Raw genomic sequence first — 18,527 nt, 5'->3', positions numbered from 1 at the left:
CTATCACTGGGCTGACTTTCCATTGTGGCGAATAATCCTGGCTACAAGTATTTTGACCTTTGTTTTGTGGGGGATCATGCGCTCTGGCACACTTTGGTCTTTTTTTGAAAATGGGCTTCATGGTCTCCTTTCCACCAGACTCGGTGGCATAATGGTTAAAGAGAATCCGCTCTGAGTCTGGAGGTTGGCGCTTTGAACCTTGGACGAGTCATACCAAAGTTTTAAATGGTTGTACTTGCTGCTTTCTTGCTTAACACTGCGCATTTAAAAAGGATAGAGCATGGACAAACAACCATAAGTTGGTAATATGAGCACAGGATTTGGGCCTGATATAAATGGCCTCCTCCTGCATTGATATTCCTTGCAATGGAAATTATGTAATTCATCTTTCATGTCCACCAGTGAAAGCACACAGATAGAACAACCAAGTGAGTTATTGGGGAAAAATTTATTTTACGCCATCTTCCGCAAATATGCGAACTCTTCCGATTTAGCTTCTGCATTGTGGGAGATGAGTACAGATTTACAGTCACGTGAAAAAGTAAGTACACCCCATGTAAAGTTTAGACTTTTTGTACATATTTCAACATCCAGCTATTTCATCTTCATTTCAACAATATTGATAGATAAAGGTGATATAATACAACAAATATCATGAAACATTTACATTTTGTCGTCCATTGTATAATTTAAATAAACATGAATGCAAATTTCGCATGTGGAAAAAGTAAGTACACCCTTGGCTCTAATCCGTGGTATTGCCCCCTTTGGCAGAAACAACCTCAAGTGGGCGTTTCTTATAACTGTCTACCAGTCTCTGACATCGACTGGGAGAAATTTTTGCCCACTCCTCCATGCAGAATTCTGTCAGCTTTGTGATGTTTGAGGGGTTTCTTGCATGCACAGCTCGTTCCAAATCCCCCCACAACATCTCGATGGGATTTAGATCCGGGCTTTGACTTGGCCATTCCAGAACCCTCCATTTCTTTCTTTTCAGCCATTCCTTGGTGGATTTACTGGTATGTTTAGGGTCATTGTCATGTTGCAAGGTCCACCTTCAGTTGACCTTCAACTTTCCGACAGATGGCCTCACATTATCCTCAAGCATCCTCTGGTACAATGAAGAATTCATAGTGGATTCTATGATGGTGAGCTGCCCAGGCCCTGATGCACCAAAGCTGCCCCAAACCATAATATTTCCACCACCATGCTTTACAGTTGGTATCAGATTCTTGTGATCAAATAATGTCTTTGGTTTTCGCCAAACATGTCTTCTGGTACTGTGGCCAAATAGCTCTACCTTTGACTCATCTGTCCAGAGCACATTGTTCCAGAAGTGCTGGTCTTTGCCTAGGTGTTCATTGGCAAACTTTAGTCTTGCCCTGATGTTCTTTCTGGACAGCAAAGGTTTCCTCCTGGCACACCTCCCATTTAGATCAAATTTGTGCAGCCTCTTTCTAATGGTAGACTCGTGCACTTTGACATCAACAGTGGCAAGAGCTACCTATAGGTCCCGTGATGACATTCTGGGGTTCTTAGAGACTTCTTTCAGCATCTTGCGGTCTGCTCTCGGGCTGAACTTGCTGGGGCGGCCTGGCCTGAACAAGTTGGTAGTTGTTTGGAATCTTCTCCACTTGTAGATGATCTTCCGAACAGTCGAATGATTGATTTCAAATTGTTTGGAGATCTTTTAAAATCCCTTCCCAGACTCGTAGGTATCTATAACCTTCTTTCTGAAGGCATCAGAAAGCTCTTTTGATCTAGGCATGGTGACGCCGCACACTTCAACAACAAAGAGCAAACCAAACTAAATGTCTGAGGTTTAAATAAGACAGATTCCTCCAAGATCCTCTCTAACGATGTTCTAATCATTTGCACCTGAGCTGGTGCACCTGATTCTAATTTTAGGTATTTGAAGTAGTGATAAATGTAGGGGTGTACTTACTTTTTCCACATGCGAAATTTGCATTTATGTTTATTTAAATTATACAATGGACTACAAAATGTAAATGTTTCATGATATTTGTTATATTATATCACCTTTATCTATCAATATTGTTGAAATGAAGATCAAATAGCTGTATGTTGAAATATGTTGAAAAAGTCACAACTTTACATGGGGTGTACTTACTTTTTCACGTGACTGTAGACCAAATCTTAGATCAAAATAGAGTACATTATGCATTTTTTATTGTTGTATGTTTAACAATAATAGTGATTTATTTATGCCTTTCTGAATTGTCTTTGCAGATAAACAAATGAGAATGGTTTCATGTTCCAAGTCATGTTCAGAGTTGTTTGACACAGAGGTTTCTTTCAATCAGAACATCACACAGATTTCTTATAAGGAAGTCAACCGATATAGCCGTGTACGAACCAAGAACAAGAATTGTATTACGACATTAAAGAAAACTGAAAGGAAGGAGAAGCCGCACAAGTGTTCTGTTTGCCAGAAAACGTTTAGTTCATTAAAATCTTTAAAGAGATGTCAAACGTTACACAAACGTGAGATGCCACACAAGTGTACTGTGTGTAGCAAGGAATTTTCTCAGTTATCATCTTTGAAGCATCATAAAGGAAAACACGCAGGAGAGAAGCCTTACAAGTGTTCCCTTTGCAGCAAGGCGTTTACTTCTTCATCATCTTTATCTCAACATCAAAAAATACACGTGGGAGAGAAGAAGAATCCAATTAAGTGTTCTATTTGCAATAAGGATTTTACCACGACCAAGTATTTGAAAGTACATCAAAGAATACACACAGGCGAAAGGCATTTCAAGTGTTCTGTGTGCGATAAGGATTTTACCACGAACAAGTATTTGAAAGTTCATCAAAGAATCCACACAGGAGAGAAACCCTACAAGTGTTCACAATGTGGGAAGGCATTTAATCAGTCAACAAATTTACGGAAACATCACATAATCCACACGGGAGAGAGACCTTACAAGTGTCCTGTGTGCTGCAAGGCATTTGCGTCTTCTTCGTATTTATATATACATAACAAAATACACACAGGGGAGAAACCCTACAAGTGTTCACTATGCGGCAAGGCATTTATTCAATTATCAAATTTACATCAACATCACAGAATCCACACGGGAGAGAAGCCTTACAAGTGTTCACAATGTGGCAAATCATTTAAGCAATCATCAAATTTACGTGAACATCACAGTATCCACACGGGAGAGAAACCCTTTCATTGTTCTGTGTGCAACAAGAACTTTACTTCTTCATCAACTTTACATTCTCACGAAAATATTCACACTGGAGAGAAGCCCTATCAGTGCACCGAATGCAACAAGGGGTTTATTGATGTCTCCAAGTTGAAACGGCATCAAAGAATACACACAGGAGAGAAGCCCTACATATGTTGTCACTGCAACAAGGGTTTTGCTTGTTCATCACATTTATCTCGACATCAAAAAATACATGCAGGAACATCAAAAAAAAACTTCACTGGGATGGAGAACGTGTCATAATAAATATCTGAGACCAACAACATTGTACAATGAGCTTCAAGAAGATGGCAGGATTGAGTAAATTGTCGCTTATGTCGGTGTCGGTTCTGCAAAGTAGAAACAGAAAGCACCATCACCTCTTGGGATGTAAAAAAAAAAACCTCATGCCAGAACAGGTGAACACACAAAGGCACTGTTTTTGTGGAGTAACCCATTGGCACAACTGCAATGAGTTTAATATCCCGGTCTCATAAAAATCATGGAATCGTCTCAAAACGATTGTTGAAAACAAGGACAAAGTGCTTGTGTACGACATGACCATGCCATCAAGTGTGAACATAGAAAAGAAAGCATTTTAGCTGGACATAGTAAATACATACACAAAGGACAACATGGCATTGCTCATCGAAGTGTCATTACTGCACATCGGATTTTTATGTGAAAAAACAAAAAATATTTTTTCACATAAAACCGCTTTTTTGCGCGCAAAAAAAATATTTTGCTATTTTCGGAGAAAAAAAATATTTCGCCCTTTTTCGGGAAAAATAAAATAAAATGCCCTTTTTGGTCGAAAATGTCTGGCAATGCTAAAAAAGATTAGGGAAATTTTCGAAATTTTTAACTGCGATCGATCTCAAAAACAAAATGTTGCGTCCACTTGCGTGCGTTGCGTCCCCAGCGTGTACAGCAGTGAGGCGGTGTACTACAGTGAGAGAGTGTACACAAAGTGTGAACAAGTCTCCTATCAAGATGAGTGCTGCTCTTCGTTACAAGTGGCTGAAGGAATTCAACGCTGGCGGCGATGGGGCCACCTTCAAGTACGTGTCGAGTGACACGGCTTTCTGTCGAGCTTGTGAAAAGACTTTCCGGGCGAAGCAGTAGTCTGAGCTGGCCCAACATGTCCGAGGAGACCGCCACAAGAACAACTTGGCCTTGAAGAAGAAGAGGACGGTCACGCAAGGCACCATGGAGGACTTTGGTGGCGGAAAGAGGCACAAGTGCGACGTCGTGGCTCAGGAGCTGTGCCAGGCCATGCCGGCCGCTGGCATCCCATGGTCGAAATTGGAAAACCCTGCCCTCCGGTCGTTCCTGGAGAAGCACATCACTCTCCAGATCCCCGATGAAAGCTGGATTCAAAAGCACTACCTCGACAAGTGCTACGACGAGGCCTTGGCGGGGTTCCGTGCCGACCTCGGACAGCAGCCCATCTGGCTGTCCGTCGACGAGACGACCGATTCGGCAGGTCGATATGTGGCCAACATCATCGCGAGACGCTTGTCCAAGGAGGGGTACTTTCGTCCCCACCTCGTCCAGTGCATGTTTCTGGAGAAGACCAACTCTGGGGAGATCGTGCGCGCAGTCAACGACACGCTGCGCTATCTTTGGCCTGATTTCAAGCCGGAGTGCCTCAAGGTCCTCGTCAGCGACGCCGCGGCCTATATGATCAAGGCCGGCCATGCCCTGAAGGAACTCTTCCCGGACTTGCTGCATGTGACTTGCGTTGCCCACGCGCTCCACCGTGTCTGCGAGACAGTCCGAGAAATGTTCAAGGACGTCAACGACCTGATTGCCACGACGAAGAAGGTGTTCGTCAAAGCCCCGTCGCATGTTGTCCTTTGGAAGGAGCAGCAGCCCAATCTTTATCTCCCCCCCGGAGCCCATTCTGACTCGGTGGGGGACGTGGATCGACGCCGCGGTGTTTTACGCCGAGCACTTCGAGGCCGTCAAGGACATTGTGGACCAGCTGAACGATGACGACGCGATGGCAATCCGGAGTGCCAAGGACCTGTTCGGAAAGGCGGACATCAAGCTCAGTTTGGTCTTCTTAAATGCCCACGTGTTGTTCATCCCGAAGATCCTTAAGCAGCTGGAGGAGGCCGGCATGGAGCTGGCCAAGGCCTTCCAGCTCCTTGATCAGGCCAAGGAGGAGCTCGAAAAGATCCGAGGCTGCCGTAAGGAGATCCTGCTCACCAAGTTCAAGGCGGTGCTGCAGCGCAATCCCGACATTGGTGTGCTGAGGACAGTGGCTTTGATCCTGGATGGAGATCAGCACGGATCTGAGGTTGGTGTGCCGGCTGGAGTCAAGCTTGCTGACATCCCCCTCTTGAGGTACTGCCCCATCGTCAGCGTCGACGTGGAAAGGTCCTTCTCCGTCTACAGAAACGTCCTCACCGACCGCCGCCACCGCCTCACCAAGGAGAACATTACCAAGATAATGATTTCAAACACCTACTTTAACCGTTCCTAAAAGGGTCTTGTCAATTTCTTCTAGTCCTCTACTTATCAAACAATGCGGTTGCAATAAAGGTACCTGAACGTCATTTTGTACCTGTTTACTAGCCCAGAGTGCTTAATGTTGTGCAGGAAAAAGCTTACCATTTTTTGTTCTTTTTTTGACTGATTTCTGAAAAACTTGGTAATAATAAAAAATGAATAAAACGGGGGAAAAAAATATTTCGGGATTTTTTCACATTAAAAAAAAAAAATTCCGCTTTTCAAAACATAAAAGGCCTATTTTCTTAACATAAAAATCCGTAGTCTAGTCATTACCCAACAACCTTAGTCTAAATAACGCAGAAATTGGGAATATGCCCAAGTACAAGGATCTGAAAAAATGAAGTCGAGAGTACCTGGAAGCTGAAGAGTGCTGACATTGTACCAGTGATAGTTGGACCAATGCGAGTGACAAAGAACCTCACTGAGATCATAAAACCATCTCAGACAATGTTACTACAAATTAACTCCAATTGGAGGGTGGCCATGGTATGGTGATTAATCCTGAAAAAGAAGCATTGGAACAAAACTTTGAGGACAAGAAAGCTTCATAACTTGTTCCTTGAAATGTCTTCTTACAAAAACAAGATTGCTCCTTTGAGATTTTTGAGAGGAAGCATTCCACCCCTGAAACACCCAAAATGGATGCTACAACCATGTAGAGAAGTGTCGTCTGAATGAACAGACTCATCCAAGTTCCAGGAAATTTTGAAACGGTCCAGAATGCATAGATATGAGCAAACCATCAGAACTTGATCCTCAACGGGATTCCAAAAACGAAGGCAGGATAATTTATATCCTAATATGACTCTGTTCCACCACGTGACACACCCAACGAGGGAGACTCCAATCAGGTAGTCAAGTCCTATTTGGCTGGAAAGGGATCTTTGGAAAGATGGTCAATGGATTAATCAGAGGCCAGGATGGGGAGGAGGGGGGGGGGGGGGGGGGGGGGGAGGAAACGAAAATTCCAGCATGCAAAAATAAGATGGTTTGATTGGTCTTTCACCCCTGAAAAAGGCCGTATGATAAATTTGCAAATCACAGCTACAGCGGGTTTTCCCTCGGGTTTCTCTTTGCCTTATCTTGTTCCAGTGGATCTCGCCATTTTCCGGGTATGAAGAGTCAAGGTATACTGAATATGCCGAATGTGTGCTGCAAAGACTTGATTACACCCTCTCAAGTGAGGAAGAATGAGTGGGTGAGCGGTGAGGAAAAATGAGGAGTGCGGGGGAACTGAGGAGAAGCTCTGCACAAAATCAAAAGGCTAAACAAGTGACACCTGCCTTAAAAAAAACAGCACAAACGTGACTCCTTTATGTTTAATATTTTCTGAGACAATGTGAAATAAACAACATTTACCTTGCAAGAAAGTACCCGATACAAGAAAGTACCCGAGATTGTCACACCTCCGTACATTCGCAGCCTTTATATGAATCTTGTTCAAAAGATGGTACCACACACTTTCATCTTCTGCCATTTTCTCTCCTATGAATTGTCTTGCATGATTATGTTGGTCGGTTACTGGGTTAAATCCTCCCTGGTGTCTGAGGATGTTATCAAGCTGCTGTTCAGTGTGCTTCTCACCGTTCCATCATCGTTACGAAAGTAACCCTGCCCGCCATCCCTTTGCTATTGGCCATGAAGGTGATATGTAAACGGTCCTTAGATAATTGCTGAACAAAGGCAGATATGGCTCAAAATTATGAAATATAGTGAGTTGTGTATGATTGTCCTTCCTTCAACAAGTTTATCGTGCACCTGTCTTCAACCTCAACATGTACCGTATTTTCCGGTGTATTAACTGCGACCGTTTATTAACTGCACCCCTATTTTTCACCCTCAAGAAAAAAATCAATTCATGCTTTCGGCGAAGCTTGGCAGTCTTATCAGTCGTGTCATTGGGTAGATGTTGGGAGATGTGTGTGCGTGCCATGAATCTATAGGCCCACGACGGGCTGGTCGTGAAGTCCCCAATGTCATCCTCCTTAGCTAAGCTCCTTGCCTTCAGCCTGAGAGCGTGTTGTGAATGAAAAAACGTGTAAATTAAAACGAATTTCCCATTATAAGAGGCAGAGGTTAGAGAGACTGCTCCCTCAATCCTCATTTTTATTGTCTATTTTTACTATTACAGTGGTTTATTTTATTTAAATTATAATGTTTAAGATCCACCTGGCATTCCTTCTCCAGCAGTAGAAGGTCCTCATTTGAGAGCTCCTCCCTTGTACGAGTCCAGCAACTCCCCTACATCAGTACATCACCCTCCTCCACCTCATCAAAGCCGACCGTCTTGGCCATTTCGATGATGTTATGTCTTGCTTTTGACACATCATTATTCACACTGAAAACCTTCGGGCCATGAATAAATTGAGGGCAAAGTTTCCCTCATACAGGAACAGATGACTTCCCTCCAACACTCCTCAACATTACATAGAACATCCCTTATTGTGAAGGCATTCCTTTACAGTCATCTGATCATTATCAGTTGATTTCACCTGCAAATCATTATAACCTTATCAGCTTTGCAAATGTTCTTCGGAGATAATACACACCTTGAATGCAGCAATCACTCACTGGTCCTCATATCACCTGAACAATCACATCTTTCAGACTGTCCTAATACATCCACTTTTACTTCAATAGTGCTGACCTTCCTCTGTATTTTGTGTGCACTATTAACCTTGCTACTCCACGGACGCTTTCCAGTCATGATTGCAAGGGTTACGCTTATTACAGCGGCACAGTTAACGCGCAAAATGGAAACCACATCACTACACGCACGATGCTAACATGGAGGGTTTCCCAAAACTGAGGGAGAGGGAAGACAATCTAGCTGGAATTCAGGTGTTGTTCAGTGCGAAAATTTAATCGCAGCGTTACACATGCACTCGAGTCACGTAATTCAAAAAAATGGTATAAATGACAGGCGCACACTACTCCAAAAATGTGCAAACACAACACGCATAAAACACAAGCTTACCGTACTGGAACTGGAATGTACGCATTTAACAGTGTGGTGACGTCACACACCAGGAAATATATTGTTGCGGTTTTGCAATAAAGGCAAACCCCCAATGGTTAATTACATGACAACATGTAGCCTGCAGTAGTCAGTTATTTCTTATTAAATGTAAAGATTAGCTCCCTTCCCATTGTGTAATAATTAAAGCAGATATGCGTTGAGTTAGGCAGGATTCCAACCCTCTCGTACTGGTGAAAGAAGACGTTTTCATGTGCAGGGAGGCATGGCTAAAAGAACAGTCCATGTGATCAACCGCAGCAGTGGTAGGCGGGGCATAAAACCTTCCATTGAGAGGTTGTGGAACATTCCAGAGGGAGGCAGGGCTGAATGACCGCACGTGACCAACCTCGGCCAATGGGAGGCTATGGAACCTTCCAGAAGGAGGTGGGGGGGAATGACCCACGTGACCAACCTCGGCCAATGGGAGGCTGTGAAACCTTCCAGAAGGAGGTGGGGGGGAATGACCCACGTGACCAACCTCGGCCAATGGGAGGCCGTGGAACCTTCTAGAAGGACATTCCACCCAATAAAGGTCCGTGCCCATCGTCATTTGAGCTCTCTCTCGTCGTTCGTATTGAAGCTGGCTGTCCTGTGTGCTGGATCATCATCTGCGCTGAATTGTCCTCGACCTGGATCGGCGCTCGTGCGGACTTGGACGCGGCGGTTCATCTCACGGACCTTACCCAAGCTGCACCTCCGGATCGATCCGTGCACCACGTGCGCAGCAGCGGCCACCCTCGAGTCAGTCCCTGCACGTTTCTACTGGTACGAGAATAACCGGTGTGTGATTCATTCCCGTCTGTGTGTGAAGGCGCCTGTCAGGGATTTAGATAGGTAAGGATTGCCAAGTTAAAAACTGCCTCTCGTCCCTTTTATCTTTGCCTTGTAAATAAAAGGCGTGTACATTTTTTGGTCCTTTTCAACCTGTTCATATCATCCTTTTCTTCATTGGCCTAGCATCGTCTGAAACCGAATTTGATTAGTCAATGAGGCCCATCAATCACGCATAGTTAAGACCGCGAGTCACCGGCGCAACAAAACGCTCGGCGCACTCTATCGGAATAAGGTGTGAAATTGCGAGAGGTTTCAAACCCCGGTTTCTCCGGCCACGTGTCTCAAAGGTATTTGGGTGTAGTGACCAGTAACCATTTGGCGCGTGGCTGGGAGATTGGCGATTGAAGTTGCTTCGCAACTCGTCGGGCGTGCACTTGGTCACGGCTGACGACCCTGTGGACCCGGTGTCTGAGGGGAACCGGGGACTTCACCCCCTCCTTATTACGTCGACAGACCCAGGATCCGCAACAATATATATTGTTGCGGATCTCCCGAAGCCCATTCCTGTTATAAAGGGGGGATTAAACCCCTTTTTTCCCCCTGGCTCTTCGGGTCCGCGAGGCCGAATCACCACTTCCGGGCAAACGTGAAAAAGGGTATCGGGACAAATTCGCATGTACCTTTAACCCATGCTGCCACGAAAGTGGGGATCGAGCCTCACACAAGCCACGCTTAATCGAGTACGCCCGAGCGGTATGCGTATCACGTGACTCGTACTGTTACTTTCATTGGAACCCGATTCGAGCAGTTTTATTCGTACCATGCAAAGCCAATGGATGGAAGGGACAGGATGGTCAAATCAGAGGAAGAACACAATTTATTTACAATGTACAATGATTCAGAATGAAGGAGGAAAGGGGACACAGAGCTTAATCAATTGTTACGTGCTCCTCCCCGACACCCTGGTCACGGTGTACCTCCGAGCCCCGAGAGGAGTCATGGCAGAAAAATGTGTTATTCTGTATGTCAAAGATCAATGGTGAAGCCACACCAATTGTTACAAACCAACAAGTATTGTATTAAGATCACACAAGAATAACAGTACAAAAACAATAGTAATCAATTGTACAACAAATAGTATATCATTCCTATGATGGTACCATCAGGTTCGTACAATATAATTCACTGTGCTCCAAGTGAGCGAAAAGAATAAGATTCCCAATGTCTCTATTCCCCGGCTTCAAGCCAAAGTCGATCCGCTCCAGCGATCGACAGATCAATGTCCAATCGAGACCAGAATCCCGTTGGGTTGGCAGTTACAGTCCTGATGCCAAAGCTGTGCGAAGGCACCCTCCAGGCGACTGGGAAATCCAAAGGCGCCCTCCAGGCGACTGGGAAGTCACACCCTCGGGTATGGACGTTCCAAGGCTCACAGTCGGCGAACCCCAGATTTACCTTCAAAATCCGCGTTGCACACATACACACCACCAGATATGTCTGAATGCGGTGAAAACGGCTGAAGCAAAGCAAAGAAACCTTGCTCAACGCGCACGAGTCAAAATGGCTGACGGCCCGTTCTCGAGACGTAACGGCCCTTCGATGATTCTCTTCGGAATCAATCGCAAAACCTGACACGCAGTTTGATCTGTCACAGCGACAACAACTCTGTCGCAGGAATCCCTTTCCCGGGAAACCCAAAAGTTCGCTAGTGACTGACGTTCGCTCCAGACCGCAAAGTAACTATGCTTCTTATCTGACTCCACTCGCTCCACCTTCTTTTTCTCTCCTTCCTCTTCGTCGTCCGGTTCCCGATCTGGTTTCCGGTTTCTTTCAACTCTAACTTTTTCACCTTTTGAAAATAGTTCATAAACAATAAACCTTTTGAAAACAATAATAGTACATGGAATCAAAAATGTTTACAGTGGATGAAAACCACCACAACGGAAGTGACGAATCCGTAACACAATCTTACAAAATCCCAGACACGGGCCCACTCACTCACACGGGGAAAAGTAGAGAGAAGAATGTTCACACGCCAAGCGCGCTTCGCCGTCGGTCGCTCCGGGACAGCTCGCCCGGCGTGGCTCTCCGATGTTCGCGGCACGTACACAGGCGAAGGCAGGCAGGAGGAAATCACGCGTATGTGGCCCGGCGCGGGTCGTCCTCTCGAGCGCGCGATTAATACAGCCCAGCGCACGGGGAAAGTTCATGTACAATCGGCAATTCAATTCGTTCGTCCTGCAGCTCCACTCGCGATCTCAAGCTCAACCCTAATCACTCTCACAGGGAACTGTAAACTCAACTGAGGACTCGACTCTTTTTCAACTGTTCTCACTGGGCACTCAACTCACCAGAAACTCATCTCATCTCTCAACTCGCGCGCAACTCATCTGAGGTCCGGGGGGGTTCGGAGCAGGGTTTTATCGCCCCGCCCCGACTCGAATGTTCCAAACCCCGCCTCTGGTCGTTGTGGTTAGCCACTCCCCTCGAGCCCTGATTGGCGGCTCGTGCTTACCGACCACTCCTGCCGCGCCTCCCTTCGGCCTCGGTAGACTTGTTCAGGCCTGCCGCGTGGCATTTCAGCGCCAAACCAAAAGCACCAAAGCAAAGCGCCAAAAGAACACCCAAGCTCACTGGCCTACTCAATGCAAAACTAAACACAGGAAAGGACTACGCTTACATTTACTAAGAAATAACAACTATCGCGAGGCTTCATGTTGTGGTGCGTCTACCTACGAGGGGGAATTAACCTTTATTCCAAAACCACAACAATATATATATATATATATATATATATATATATATATATATATATATATATATATATATATATATATATATATATATATATATATATATATATATATATTGTTGCGGATATGGGATTTGGCCTCCATATCCGCTTGTAAATATTCCCCTATTTCCCCAATACTCCCCAACTATCCCCAATCCCCCATTCCCTAGTCCCATTGTCTGTAAACAACACTCTGTAGAACCGACCTTCCCCTTCTTCCCCCATTAAATGTCGTGCCCAGGTCCACCGCATCTCACGTAGACAACTTTCGGACCTCTTGCTAGTTATTCTTAGTCTATGTCAGTTAAGGACTCGTTTCCATTAATTCTGACTCTTCGTTGCACCAGAATGTGATTGTATGGCACCAGTAGTGAGTTTAGGACCTCCCCATACCTCCTCCCATCTTCCTCATGAAACAATAACAACAACAACAACTACAACCACAGCGGGGGCGGCGCGGCCGCGGTGCGGGGAGTGTGCGTCCTCACACCGGCTTGGTTAGCCGCCATTGCCATGTGCGCCCACGGGGTTACCACGAAGGGGCTGGCTGTCAGCTCCTCGTCAAGGGCGGAGCCCGGTAACCCCCAGCACCCAATAAGAAACAACGGGCCGATTCCATCTGGGGCGGAGCTAACGAGCCGAGGGCGTGTCACTCCCCGCCGGATATACGCGGCGACTTACCGGACGTGACGTCAGATGCGCCTCAGCCACGAAGGAGAAACAGATGCCACCTCCAGCGCGACGAGACCTCCCGCATCTCTGGACCGGACCAGGTCGATTCTGTCCCTGAGCCAAGGTGCACCTTGAGCCATCGACTACCTGCCCTCCCTTGCCATCAATCCCGGTGTGAGTCAGTCTTGTCCCGTTTATCTGTCGTCTGTCGGGGCTACCATAAGACCGTATTTAAGTGCCTACCTTCCTATGCTGTCTCTCTCGTCCTTGTAATCTAACGTTCCGAAATATTATAACCTCCTCCGGAGGTCTTGAGAACTGTACCCCTGGTGTCGTGTCATTTTAACCCAGCCGTTGTGTCCTTTCCTCAATTGATTTAGCGTAGCGCGACTCGGCCAACGTTCGAGTATAATCGGGTAAATTGTGCAGACGCGGTCATACCAAACCGCTCGGTAAACCAATATCCACAACCGCGTCTGTAACATTTGGTGTCGAGGAGTTGGATTCGGACCTGGGACTAAATTCAGTTAGGCCCAAATTTTGGAACACCAATTGTACCATTAGGGTAACATTTTGGTGTCGGGAAGTGGAATTCGATCCGGAGCGCGTTTCACGCGCTCGAAATTATAACGGCGAAATTTGATTTTGTTTTACGAAAATAAAAACCCGAATTTTGAAAGTCGCGCTATGGCAGACCAAGACGGCTGGGTTCCGGTAGTAGGGAGTGAGGCAGGGTCGATCCAGGACCAAAATGAGGGACAAGAGGGGAGCGAAGCAGTGAGGGTAGCAGACGCACGAAATGGCGCCTCGCACATGGCCACGGCGACCACGCCCGCGACCGTGGTAGCGCCGCTGGTGGATTCGAACCTTTTCCTCCTGCAAATGAGGGCCATTATGGAACAAATGGGAGACCAAATAGGAGGTTTGAAAAACAGGATGGATGCTCAGAGTGAGCAAATGAGGGCTGATAGTGAGCGATTGGGTGAGCGATTGGAGGGCCAAATGGGGGTAATGAGGGACGAAGCGAGGGGTACCGGTGAGGGGTTAGACAAGAAATTTGGGAAGTTAGACAATAATTTTGAGGAGTTAGACAAGAAATTTGGGAAGTTAGACAATAATTTTGAGGAGTTAGACAAGAAATTTGGGAAGTTAGACAATAATTTTGAGGGGTTAGACAACGGGATAAAAGAGGTGAGAAATGGGTTAATGGGGGTAGAAAACAGAATGGCCGCTCAAGAGAATCAAATGGAAGGGATGCAAAAGGGGTTAGAGGGGTTAGAAAACAGGATGGAAGGCAAATTGAGGGACATGAGGGACCAAGCGGAAAGGGAAGTTAAACAAATGGGGCAGCAGATAGAGGGGGTCAGAATGGGGGTAGAGACCAAACTGGATGCTCACAGGGAGGAAATGGAGCAGATGAGGGTGGCATCTGGGCAGGAGATGCAAGTGATGGGAGAGGAGATCAGAAGAGGTGTGAGTGAGGAGGTCGGAGGAGTGCGCGAGGAGGTGAGGCACTGTAAGGAGCGCATGGAGAAGGAGGTGAGAAAGGGGACTGTAAAATTGCAAGGGGGTATAGAGGAGTTGACGCTGGGAGTAGAACAACTGACAGTGGGACAAAAGGAGTTGGGGGACCAGGTAAAGAAGAACACAGCGGTAATAGAGGGTTTAAAATCGACACAGAAGGAGATGAAAAAGGACGTAGGGGTAATTAAAAAAGAGTGTCAGACGGTACATGAGGACTTGACGAGGAAAATGAACAAGGTGGTAGAGGTGATGGAGGTTAAAGAGCGGGAGGTGCGGGAGCACATAGAAAAAAATAAAGTGGAGTTAGAGGAAGAACTTAAAGGGGCGCACGAGGAGATGAAGGAGGTGAAGCAGAAATTAGAAGAAGTGGAAGAAGGGGTGAGCGAAATTAAGAAGCGACGGAGAGAGGATAAGAAAGAGATAAAGGAGGAAGTAAAAGAATTGGTCCAAAGTCTGTGTTCGGATCGTGATGATGTGCTCATTAACCGGATGAGGGATTCGCAGGTGATGGAGGAGAAGCGAAGAGAAAGAGGACCCGGTGTAAGTGGTGACCAATATGGTCGTGCGTATGATGCGCCAGGTGATTTAATAAGCTTGGGGGTCGAGATAGACCCGGATGTTCGTGAGAGGCCAAGAGTGAGGTGTATGGTTGGTCCGGAGGGTATGGAACGAGAGGTGCGAGGTGTGGGTGAGCAAGGTTGTGGTGGTATGGAATGGGTAGCGGGTTGCGGAGGTGTGACCCATGCATCGACACCAACAGGGGTAGTTGTTGGAGGGACCGGGGAGGCACGAGAGCCCCTTGGGGGTAATGTACTGTGGGGGCCCGGCCGGCTCGGCCCCGCGCTGACCCCGCAAGGGGCGACGCACGGGGTCCGGCAGGCGGGCAACGACTCGCATACGAGGTGGTCCCACAAGGTCCCACTCGCGCCGTATGACGGCAAGAGTGATCTACGCGCGTACCTGGCGCAGTTCGACTGTGTGTGTAAGGGCAACGGTTGGGGTGAGGACGAAGGTGGAGTACACCTGGTGGCCGCATTGCTTGGCGGCGGAGGTGCTGACGGCATTACCAGCGGGTGCTCTCACCCTGCCAGCCCTCCGCGACGCCCTAATTAATCGATTCGGCATTGAACAGCAGAGCGAGCTTGTTAAAGCTCAGCTCGCGCTGCGAAAACGCAAGCCCCAGGAAGCCATCGGGGAACTTGCCCACGACATTCGCCGCGCAGTGGGGATCGCACATGCTAGCATGGCAGCGGATTCCCGGGAAAGCCTGGCGCTGGACCATTTTATCCAGGCCCTCCCGGACATTGAGCTCCGGCAACAGCTCGCCATGTGGCGCCCGCAGACTCTGAGCCAGGCGGCTGACGCTGCGGCCCGTTGGGAAGCAGCGAGGCCCCTGGCCCGGGGGGGCGAGCGTCTCGCAATGGCGGTCCGCCAGGTGGGACCCCCGATGGAGGGCGGACCCCTTAGGGGGCCCGCCCCCGACGTGAGTCCTGACCTGGCGGGCATGGTCCGGAGGCTGGTGGACCAGCGCCTGGCGGGACCTGGACCATGGCAGGCGGCCCCGGAGGTGGCCCGCGGCGGACCACGAGCGGGTAATCCAATTCGGACCTACAGGGGGGGGAATTTGGAATTCCGGAGACAAGCACCTTACCAGGTGAGGTGCTATACTTGCAACCGTCTGGGTCACCTGGCGCGGCACTGTCGAGCCACGCGCCGGGATGATCCCCGGCAGTTGAGGTCCTCAACTCCGCCCAGGGGGGAGCCGGTTAGCCGACCCCAGACACCCCCCCGCCAGACCCCGGGAAACTAGAAGGTGTCGGGCACGTAGGGCGGTGTTCGGCAGAAGAGGATGGAGGAGAGCCCTCATTGACGCGACAGGTCATTTATTGTGGCCAAATTGGAACCGGTAGCCTGACAATCAGATGCAAAATTGCCGGCGTGGGGGTAGACGCCGTAGTGGACACAGGAGCTAGCGCCACGATCATCAGCCCTGTGGTCCTTGATTCGAGCGCAGGTGGCTGGGATAAGATCCAGCGCCTGCAAAATTATAGTTTGCAACTTGCTACCGGGGTAACGGCCCCGATCATAGGGCGTGGTTCTGTGACCCTCAAGTTAGGGTCGGTAAGGAGGGAGATAGATGTTTGGGTGGCGGAGGTGTGCGACCCATGTTTAATAGGGTTGGATTTGTTGACTGCCAGCGGTTGTAAAATCGACTTGTGCCGGGGGATCCTGCAGGTGGGAGTAGAAGAGCTGCCGTTAGGGGGAGTGAGCACGGCCGAGAGAGCGGAGCTGGAGGCTTCCGAGGCCGTGACCATCCCCCCAAGGGCCGAGGCGATAGTGCCGGCCCGGTGGGCAGCTCGCCCAACATGGCAGGAGTCCTGCGGCCTGGTCGAACCGGTGGCAGCGCAGTCCATACCGGGTTTAATCGTGGGCCGCACCCTTGTAAAAACGGACGGACCGGTAGTGGCCGTCCGAGTAATAAATATGAGTACAGAACCACGCACTATAGTAAGGGGCACGAGGGTAGCTGGCTGCACCCCAGTTGAGGAAGTCGCGACAGTGAGGGGCGAGAACGTCCAGCCGAGCCGACCCCGGGGGGAGCCTTCAATAAGAAGTAGGAATTGGCCCGATCCCATTTGCGAGATGGTAAATCGTAGTAGCGTAGAGTTGGGAGGTACCCAGAGGGAGGCCTTACACAAACTGGTTGGGTCCCATTTGGACCTCTTCTCCCTGTCCACCGAGGATATTGGACGTACGGGCCTGGTGAAACATCAGATCCACACCGGTGAGGCCCGGCCTATTCGTCAGGCCGCCCGACGGCTCCCTTGGAGCAAGAGGGCGGAAGCTGACGAGCAGGTTGAAAAAATGCTCGACGCAGGCGTGATCGAGCCCTCGGGAAGTCCTTGGATGTCACCTGTTGTGCTGGTCAAAAAGAAGGATGGGACCACGCGGTTCTGCGTGGACTATCGCCAGCTAAACAACGTGACACTCAAGGACTCATATCCCCTGCCAAGGATTGATGACACCCTCGATGCCGTTGCGGGCTCAAATTGGTTTTCAACTTTGGACCTCAAGAGTGGGTATTGGCAGGTGGAGATGGATAGGGCAGGGAAGGAGAAAACGGCATTTTCCACAGGTAAGGGACTGTATCAGTTTACTGTGATGCCGTTTGGTTTGTGTAACGCCCCCGCCACCTTTGAAAGATTGATGGAGCATGTACTGGGCGGCATGCCATGGCAATCATGCCTGGTGTACCTGGATGACATCCTGGTACATGCCCAAACGTTCCCCCAGGCAGTAGCTAATTTGGACCAGGTGTTCGGGTGCCTCAGACAGGCAGGGTTGAAGCTGAACCCGAGTAAGTGCACTTTGTTTGCAAGAGAGGTGGCCTATCTAGGTCACGTGATCGGCCGTGAGGGGGTAAAAACGGACCCAGACAAAATTAAAGCGGTAGAGGAGTGGCCCGCACCACGTACCATCAAAGAGGTGCGGGGATTTTTGGGACTCTGCTCCTACTACCGGCGCTTTGTGGCGAAATTTGCGGAGTTGGCCCGTCCCCTCCACCGGCTTACGGAGAAGGGGACGCGATTTAATTGGACACGGGAGTGCCACGAGGCCTTCCAAAAATTGAAGGGGTGTCTAACATCCGCACCCCTTCTAGCTTACCCCACTAGCAACGGGGCATTTACCCTGGACACGGATGCGAGCCAGGAAGGATTGGGCGCAGTTTTGTCTCAGACACAGGAGGGCGTGGAGAGAGTGATTGGTTATTATAGTCGGGCCTTAAGTAGGCCCGAGCGAAATTATTGCGTCACTCGCAAAGAGTTATTGGCTATGCTGGCTGCCATGAACCATTTCCACCCGTACTTGTACGGGCGGAAATTTTTGGTTAGAACTGACCATTCCTCCTTGCAATGGCTCCTTCGGTTCAAGGAACCAGAGGGCCAAATTGCAAGGTGGTTGGAAAAGTTGCAGCAGTACGATTTTGATGTGGCCCATAGGGCCGGGA

General features: G+C 48.5%; 1 protein-coding gene across 1 annotated transcript in view; it reads left to right on the top strand.

Moving 5' to 3' along the window:
- Positions 1-18,527, top strand: part of LOC137428616 (uncharacterized) — a 93,355-nt gene that overhangs the window by 12,769 nt on the left and 62,059 nt on the right. The window contains exons 4-5 of the mRNA XM_078777293.1: positions 2,251-3,470; positions 6,828-6,915. Of these exons, the coding sequence (XP_078633419.1) occupies positions 2,251-3,470; positions 6,828-6,915 (1,308 nt within the window). The remainder of the gene's footprint in view (positions 1-2,250; positions 3,471-6,827; positions 6,916-18,527) is intronic.

Source organism: Myxine glutinosa, chromosome 5 (assembly GCF_964187855.1).
Source record: "Myxine glutinosa chromosome 5, kmMyxGlut1.1, whole genome shotgun sequence".
NCBI classification, from domain to species: Eukaryota; Metazoa; Chordata; class Myxini; order Myxiniformes; family Myxinidae; genus Myxine; species Myxine glutinosa.
The sequence above is the reverse complement of the archived record's forward strand: the minus strand, read 5'-3'. Positions and strand labels throughout refer to the sequence as shown.